The sequence below is a fragment of the Gastrolobium bilobum genome, unplaced genomic scaffold, assembly GCF_033153095.1.
Source record: "Gastrolobium bilobum isolate Gb01-03AN ecotype WA unplaced genomic scaffold, APGP_CSIRO_Gbil_v1 utg4102, whole genome shotgun sequence".
Classification (NCBI taxonomy): Eukaryota; Viridiplantae; Streptophyta; class Magnoliopsida; order Fabales; family Fabaceae; genus Gastrolobium; species Gastrolobium bilobum.
This window is the reverse complement of record NW_026896431.1, coordinates 189677-198098: the sequence shown is the minus strand read 5'-3', so window position 1 is coordinate 198098 and position 8422 is coordinate 189677. Positions and strand designations below refer to the sequence as shown.

The 8422-nt window shown below is 37.0% G+C and overlaps 3 protein-coding genes across 3 annotated transcripts; 2 read left to right on the top strand and 1 right to left on the bottom strand.

The window, feature by feature from the left end:
• Window positions 1-566: 566 nt before the first annotated feature.
• On the bottom strand, window positions 567-1739 carry LOC133299707 (short chain aldehyde dehydrogenase 1-like). The gene is made up of 2 exons (XM_061499194.1): window positions 1699-1739; window positions 567-1540 (listed from the first exon to the last, which is right to left on the bottom strand). The coding sequence occupies exons 1-2, from the start codon at window positions 1737-1739 to the stop codon at window positions 736-738; spliced, it is 846 nt and encodes a 281-aa protein (XP_061355178.1). The 3' UTR covers window positions 567-735.
• A 159-nt stretch (window positions 1740-1898) lies between these two features.
• LOC133299696 (DNA-directed RNA polymerase subunit beta'-like) lies at window positions 1899-4560 on the top strand. The gene is made up of 3 exons (XM_061499179.1): window positions 1899-1934; window positions 2194-2292; window positions 2836-4560. The coding sequence occupies exons 1-3, from the start codon at window positions 1899-1901 to the stop codon at window positions 4558-4560; spliced, it is 1860 nt and encodes a 619-aa protein (XP_061355163.1).
• A 176-nt stretch (window positions 4561-4736) lies between these two features.
• On the top strand, window positions 4737-7680 carry LOC133299695 (DNA-directed RNA polymerase subunit beta''-like). Its single transcript, XM_061499178.1, has one exon. The coding sequence runs from the start codon at window positions 4756-4758 to the stop codon at window positions 7678-7680; it is 2925 nt and encodes a 974-aa protein (XP_061355162.1). The 5' UTR covers window positions 4737-4755.
• Window positions 7681-8422: the final 742 nt, after the last annotated feature.

Here is an 8422-nt window from a genome sequence, read left to right as displayed (position 1 = left end):
TACTTTAATGAGTTGTTATTCTGTTGAGATCTAGAGCCATCATAGCCAAAATACACTTCCCTCCATTGTAAAGATATCTACCTAGCACACGGGTAATTCAAATAGAGTCTTGGTTCATTCCATTGTTATTTTGAGCATCCTTAAATCAACATACTCCATCCCTTGTGGAATACATCTTTAGTTCTAAATCCACCACAATTTAATATCAAATTTATTAAGAAAATATTGTATTTACAAATTTTTTGTTTACAAATCTTATAAACTACACTATGTCTGACTGGTCATACACTATTGATTGAAGTCTGACTAGTCATACTTAGTATATTTTGTAAGAAAAAAAGTTTGTCAATAACCCCTCCCAATTTATTAAATAGAGTCAGAATTATTTTACATTAGTTATACTTTCAACCTTGATCATTGTTTTTGTTTATATTTAATTTATTATATACGTAAGGAATACATTAAAATTAAGTACTTAAAAGAGAGATTATAAAAAAAATACTTAAAAGAGAGAGGTAGAGAGATACAAATATTTTTTATGAATACAATAAGTAGCTGATGCTGATCCCATTACTAAGGTACCCGCATATTCCTTTGCGATACATGCACCCAAGCTTCCTACCGTTGAAAATGAGTTTAATTCATAGGCTCGTCCATAGTCTGGACTCTACTTTATTTAGCCAAGATTAAAAAAAAAGAGCATCTTTTTCCCCCAAGTAACCCACAAGTTGAAGCTTACAGTTTGGTCTTAGCAGAAATCTTTGCCAGCGCTGCTTCCATAGAAACATTGGTGACAGTGATACCACCATCCACAAGTAGGTTCAGTCCACTCACGTACTTGGACTCGTCGCTGGACAAAAACAAAGCTGCTTCAGCCACATCCTCCTCCTTCAGAACCACTTCCTTCAAGTTCGCCGCCTCTGAATACACTTTCTCTACACTCTCTTTGTCCATCCCCATTCCACCCATTAGAAGAGGGGTCGCCACCGCATACGGTGAAATACAATTAACTCTGATTCCATGTTTCCCAAGTTCTACGCACAAGTTCTTCATCAGACCCACCACTGCGTGCTTCGTTGCAGTGTATTCATGTAGTGTCCCCGGGTGAGTCACCGAAACTGCGCTAGAGGTGAAGATGATGCTCCCTTTCTTTTCGGGAATCATTACCTCAGCGACGTGTTTGGCCGCAGAGAAAGCACCGTAGACGTTGACCTCGAAAACCCTCTTCAAGTCTTGAAGATCAAGGGACAGGATGGAAGGGTTCATATTGCCAGCGATGCCGGCATTGCTGAACAAGATGTCAAGTTTTCCATGTTGCGAGACCGCAACATTGACGGCAGATTGAACGTTGGAATCATTACTGACATCGCAGTGAACATAGGAAATATTGGGGTTGTGGACGGCGTCGCAAAGGGAGCGTCCGAGATCGTCTTGGACGTCGGCAATGATGACCTTGGCACCGTGGCGAAGGAAAAGCCTTGCGGTGGCTTCGCCGATGCCTCTAGCTCCTCCAGTTATCAGTGCTACCTTGCCCTGTAACCTGCAAGTGCTCCAAAACGAGAGCGAAGATGCATATTTTCAATGATATATATATATATATATATATATATATATATATATATATATATATATATATATAAGTTATAGGTTAGCGGAAGTATCATATACATGTATAGAATTTGAGTTGTGGTTCATTACCTTTTGGCGATTGGAAGGACTGAGGAGGAGAACCCTTGCATCTTGCTTCCCATGCCTTATTGGTCGATAAAAAGGCAATCACATTTGCATTTATATAAAATAGTTATTGGATATGATTCATATTTCTAATTCAGAAGAAGACTTTTTTTTTTTTTTTTTTCTGGGGAGGGGTTCGGTGGGATACAAAGAAAGCTAACAGCATGGTTGCCCAAGTCAATATAAGAGATATTTTGTCTGTATAACATACTGATTGTGATCTCAATGATTGGATATCTCATATCTGTCGGTGGCTTAATAGCAATATTAAAATTGGTTCTAACGTCATATTAAAATTAAGAACAAAATGAGCATGCATCGTTTGATGAATTAGCTCGATAAGTTGTCAAATTTATTATATGTGAAATTTTAATTAGAGATGGTCAAATGTCAATGTTCATTTAAATTCGTTTTTTTATGCAGAATTATAATTTATTGATCGAAATCCTTTTTGTACAGATTTCGGATGAGAAACTGTCATCCCATTCAATTGAATTGGGATGTCCTGGATCTGACATGTCTCTTGGGATAAGTAACATGAAGCTCAGAATTATGGGTGTATTGAATACTCCCAAGAAAAAAGGAAGAATTGGTCTATGGTCGATTCAGTAACAAATAAATATTAATTTTTATTGGTACGTACCTCGTGAAAAAAAAAAAGACTTTTTTGTGTAATTCACTATTCCAGCTATTTTTGAAAGAACTCAAAATATGTTCAAATAAGCAAACATATCATGGTTTAAAAGTAGTCTATACATCGCATATAGGCTTAAGTAAGGACATTGTGAAATAACCATGTGACATAACCATCGAGGTGAAGTTTGGACCTAAAAGATCGAATGGAATGATATATAGACAAGGAAATCTCTTATGAATTCCAGGATATTCCTTTCATTAAAAAGAATTAATAATAAGAATTCAATTTAACGGGATTCCACATTCGAAAGGGGACAGACTACTCAAGAATTTTTTATCCACTTCTCAATTACGACAGAAACAAAAAGAAAAATGGGGCGACGAAATGTTGCTTTGTTTTTACGTATAACTTGAGTAAAGAGTAAACCTTTTATTTTAGATTTTAGGTTTTATAGAATTTGAAAGCGGAAACCACTTTTTTTATTTTTATTTGGTGTAACTAAGCCGGATGAAGGTAGACCTTCACATCCGATTTTGAAGGGGGGAGATCCGATTGGATCCTATCCAAATTTTTCGTTTGCTAGACCTATTGTTAAAAAACCCACTTTCTTACGATTACGAGGTTCATTCGAATATGAAATTCAATCTTGGAAATATAGCATCCCGCTTTTTTTTACTACGCAAGGTTTCGATACATTTCGAAATCGAGAAATTTCTAGTGGAGCTGGCGCTATCCGAGAACAATTATCCGATCTGGATTTAAGACTTATTATTGATTCTTCGTTGGTAGAATGGAAGGAATTAGGAGAAGAGGAATTTACGTACAATGAAAATGAATGGGAAGATAAAAAAGTTGGAAGAAGAAAGAGTTTTTTGGTTCGACGCATGGAATTGGCTAAACATTTTATCCGAACAAATATAGAACCAGAATGGATGGTTTTATCTTTCTTACCTGTTCTTCCTCCTGAATTGAGACCTATTATTCAAATAGATGGGGGTAAACTAATGAGTTCGGATATTAATGAACTCTATCGAAGAGTTATCTATCGGAACAATACTCTTATCGATTTATTAACAGCAAGTAGATCTACGCCTGGGGAATTAGTAATGTGTCAGGAGAAACTGGTACAAGAAGCCGTGGATACACTTCTAGATAATGGAATCCGCGGACAACCAATGAGGGATGGTCATAATAAGATTTACAAATCGTTTTCAGATATAATTGAGGGCAAAGAGGGAAGATTTCGCGAGACTCTGCTTGGCAAACGGGTAGATTATTCGGGGCGTTCTGTCATTGTCGTGGGTCCATCACTTTCATTACATCGATGTGGATTGCCCTGCGAAATAGCAATAGAGCTTTTCCAGACATTTGTCATTTGTGGTCTAATTCGAAAACAATTAGCCTCAAATATAGGGGTTGCGAAGAGTAAAATTCGAGAAAAAGAACCAATTGTATGGGAAATACTTCAAGAAGTTATGAAGGGACATCCCGTGTTGCTGAATAGAGCACCCACTCTGCATAGATTAGGCATACAGGCTTTCCAACCCATTTTAGTACAAGGGCGTGCTATTTGTTTACATCCATTAGTTTGTAAGGGATTCAATGCAGATTTTGATGGAGATCAAATGGCTGTTCATGTGCCTTTATCTTTTGCGGCTCAAGTAGAAGCTCGTTTACTTATGTTTTTTCCGAACCTCTTGTCTCCAGCTATTGGGGATCCCATTTCCGTACCAACTCAAGATATGCTTATTGGGCTTTATGTATTAACTAGCGGGAATCGTCAAGGTATTTGTGCGAATAGGTATAATCCGTCCAATCGCAGAAACCTTAAAAATGAAAGAATTCGCGATAATAACTATAAGTATACGAAAAAAAAAGAACCCCTTTTTTGTAATTCCTATGATGCAATTGGAGCTTTTCGACAGAAAAGAATAAATTTCGACAGTCCTTTGTGGTTCCGATGGAGACTAGATCAAAGGGTTCTTTCCTCAAGAGAAGCTCCTATTGAAGTTCATTACGAATCTTTAGGTACCTATCGTGAAATTTATGGACATTATCTAGTAATAAGAAATATAAAAAAACAAGTTCGTTGTATATACATTCGAACCACTGTCGGTCATATTTCTTTTTATCGAGAAATAGAAGAAGCTATACAAGGCTTTTGCCGGGCCTATTCATATGATATCTAATCGTATAGATGATTGGTATCTAGGCTAAAAAAATTTACGATACCAGTATGAATTCAGGTATCCCCGATTCCATTAGGATTTTCATTTTAAAATTTTGACTCGAATCAAGATAAAGAAAAGGGGAGTTTTCCAATCATTGACTCCAACCCATTGTCGAACCAACGAACCCCACTGAGTCGGAATAAGGAGGTACTTATGGCAGAACGGGCAAATTTAGTCTTTCACAATAGAGTGATAGGTGGAACTGCCATTAAACGGCTTATTAGTAGATTAATAGATCACTTTGGAATGGCATATACGTCACACATCCTAGATCAAGTAAAAACTCTGGGGTTTCGTCAAGCTACTGTTACATCCATTTCATTAGGAATTGATGACCTTTTAACAGTACCCTCTAAGGGATGGCTAGTCCAAGATGCTGAACAACAGCGTTTCATTTTAGAAAAACATCATCGTTATGGAAATGTATATGCGGTAGAAAAATTACGTCAATCGATTGAGATATGGTATGCTACAAGTGAATATTTGCGACAAGAAATGAGTTTCAATTTTAAGATGACTGACTCTCTTAATCCAGTCCATATAATGTCTTTTTCAGGAGCTAGAGGAAATGCATCTCAAGTACACCAATTAGTAGGTATGCGAGGGTTAATGTCGGATCCACAAGGACAAATGATAGATTTACCCATCCAAAGCAATTTACGCGAAGGAATTTCTTTAACAGAATATATAATTTCTTGCTATGGAGCCCGCAAAGGGGTTGTAGATACTGCTGTACGAACATCAGATGCTGGATATCTTACACGCAGACTTGTTGAAGTGGTTCAACACATTGTTGTACGTCGAACAGATTGCGGTACCATTCGAGGGATTTCTGTAACTACCCGGAATGGAATGATGTCGGAAAGAGTTTTGATACAAACATTAATTGGTCGTGTATTAGCAGACGACATATATATAGGTTCAAGATGCATTGCCGTTAAAAATCAAGATATTGGGATTGGACTTATCAATCGATTCATAACCTTTCAAACACAACCAATATCGATTCGAACCCCCTTTACCTGTAGGAATACATCTTGGATCTGCCGATTGTGTTATGGTCGAAGTTCTACTCATGGTGACCTGGTGGAATTGGGAGAAGCTGTAGGTATTATTGCAGGCCAATCTATTGGAGAACCGGGCACTCAACTAACATTAAGAACTTTTCATACTGGCGGAGTATTCACGGGGGGTACTGCAGAACATGTGCGAGCCCCTTCTAATGGAAAAATAAAATTTAATGAGGATTTGGTTCAACCTACACGTACACGTCATGGGCATCCCGCTTTTCTATGTTATAGAGACTTGTATGTAACTATTGAAAGTGACGATATTATACATAACGTGACTATTCCACCTAAAAGTTTTCTATTAGTTCAAAATGGTCAATATGTGGAATCAGAACAAGTGATTGCTGAGATTCGCGCAGGAACATACACTTTGAATTTGAAAGAAAGGGTTCGAAAACATATTTATTCTGATTCGGGGGGGGAAATGCATTGGAGTACCAATGTGGACCACGCAACTGAATTTACGTATAGTAATGTACACGTCCTACCAAAAACAAACCATTTATGGATATTATCAGGAAAGTCGTGCAGGTCCGGACCCACTTTTTTCTCACCCCGGAAGGATCAAGATCAAATAAACATTCACTCTCTTTCTACCGAAGAGATAAATATTTATAACCCTTCAGTAACTAATGATCAAGTAAGACATCCATTTTTCAGTTTCCATTTTTCTGGTAAAAAAGAAAAGAGGATTCCAGATTATTCAATATTTAATCCAATCAAATGTATGAATCATTGTCATTTTACACATTCTACTATTTTCCACGAGACTTCGGATTTATTGTCAAAGAGGCGAAGAAATAGATTCATCGCTCCATTTCCATTCCAATCGATTCAAGAACGAGACAAAGAACTGATGGCCCCTTCCAGTATATCTATTAAAATACCTATAAATGGTATTTTTCGAAGAAATAGTATTCTTGCTTATTTCGACGACCCTCAATACCGAACACAGAGTTTGGGAATTACTAAATATAGGACTATAGGAAGTCATTTCATTTCTAAAAAAGAGGATTTAATTGAGTATCAGGGAATCAAAGAATTTAACCCAAAATACCAAATCAAAGTAGATCCATTTTTTTTCATTCCCGAAGAAGTACATATTTTACCGGAACCTTCTTGCATAATGGTGCGGAACAATAGTATCGTGGGAGTAGATACACCAATCACTTTAAATAATCTAAGAAGTCGTGTAGGCGGATTAGTCCGAGTGGAGAAAAAAAAGGGGGGGTTTGAATTAAAAATTTTTTCTGGAGATGTTTATTTTTATGGGGAGATGGATAAGATATACCGGCACAGTGCCGTTTTGATACCACCTGGAACGGTAAAAAAAAAAAAATTTAAAGAAGTAACAAGAATGAGAAATTCGATCTATGTCCAATGGATCACAACGACCAAGAAAAAATCTTTTGTTTTGGTTCGACCCGTAATTCTATATGAAATAGTGGATGGTATCAATTTAGTAAAACTTTTCCCCAAAGATCTGTTCCAAGAAAGAGATAATCTCGAACTTAAAGTTATTCATTATATTCTTTATGGAAATGGAAAATCAATTCGGAGAATTTCTGGAACAAGGATTCAATTAGTTCGGACTTGTTTAGTTGTAAATTGGGATCACAAAAAAAATATTTCCTCTATCGACGAGGCCCGCGCTTCTTTTGTTGCGGTAAATACTAATGGTTTGATTGGAGATTTCCTAAAAATTAACTTAGTGAAATCCCATATTTCATATATCAGAAAAAGAAATGATCCGTTCAGTTCAGGATTGATCTCGAATAATGAGTCAGATCGGATCAATATCAATCCATTTTTTTCTACTTATTTTTTTAAGACAAAAATTCAACAATCACTTAGCCAAAATCATGGAACTATTCGTATGTTGTTCAATAGAATGGAATGCCGATCTTTGATAATTTTGTCATCATCGAATTGTTTTCAAACGGGACCATTCAATGATGTAAAATATCATAATGGGATACAGAATGGGATAAACGAAATACAGGGTTGAAGATGGAAGGACAAGCAGCTCCTTGGTTCCAATGGATGTTTCATACATGAACGATCCATCAGTGGGAGGAGTTCACAAAAGCAGTACGCCAGAGATTTGGAGTCTCAGCGTTTGTGGACCTGAGAGGTTCACTTTCTAAACTCTCTCAAACAGGTTCTTTGTGTGATTATGTTAAGGAATTTGAGATTTTGTTGAATCAAGTTCCTGGTTTTACTGATGATGTATTGATGAGTTTCTTTATCTCGGGTTTACATCCTGATTTAAGGGGTGTCATTCAGTTACAATGGCCAAAATCCTTACATAATGCTATGCAATTAGCCTATGCCTTAGATACTCATCACGAACAGTTACGTTCTTCGCTGTCTATTCCTTCCAAGAAACCATCCTGGTCTACTAGCCACACCAGTAATTCTCATGCTTCTTCTTTCATAAATCAGCCACTACCAGTACCATGACACAGCCAGTAAGTACTACGACACCCAGAACCATGTCAACGTCTTCCTCAACCCTTCCCATTAAGAGACTCTCTCCTGAAGAAATTGCAAGGAAGAGGGAACTTGGTTTGTGTTACACTTGTGATGAAAAATGGACAGCTAGGCATCGGTGTAAGTCACAAATGCTTTTGTTATTTGGAGAGATGGAAGAAGAGACACCAGAAGCTGAGGAAGAAATAGTCTGGACACCGAATAATCAAAATGAATCAGTTGAAGCCACCTTACATGCTTTATCTGGATCTTTGAGT

Excerpts from the sequence above, each read along its gene's own strand:
- LOC133299707 (XM_061499194.1), bottom strand. The coding sequence starts at position 1,739 with ATGCAAGGGTTCTCCTCCTCAGTCCTTCCAATCGCCAAAAG. Across the intron at positions 1,541-1,698 it reads GTCCTTCCAATCGCCAAAAG|GTTACAGGGCAAGGTAGCAC; the intron begins GTAATGAACCAC and ends GAGCACTTGCAG.
- LOC133299696 (XM_061499179.1), top strand. The coding sequence starts at position 1,899 with ATGGTTGCCCAAGTCAATATAAGAGATATTTTGTCT. Across the intron at positions 1,935-2,193 it reads ATATAAGAGATATTTTGTCT|ATTTCGGATGAGAAACTGTC; the intron begins GTATAACATACT and ends CTTTTTGTACAG. Across the intron at positions 2,293-2,835 it reads TGAAGCTCAGAATTATGGGT|CGGAAACCACTTTTTTTATT; the intron begins GTATTGAATACT and ends AGAATTTGAAAG.
- LOC133299695 (XM_061499178.1), top strand. The coding sequence starts at position 4,756 with ATGGCAGAACGGGCAAATTTAGTCTTTCACAATAGAGTGATAGGTGGA.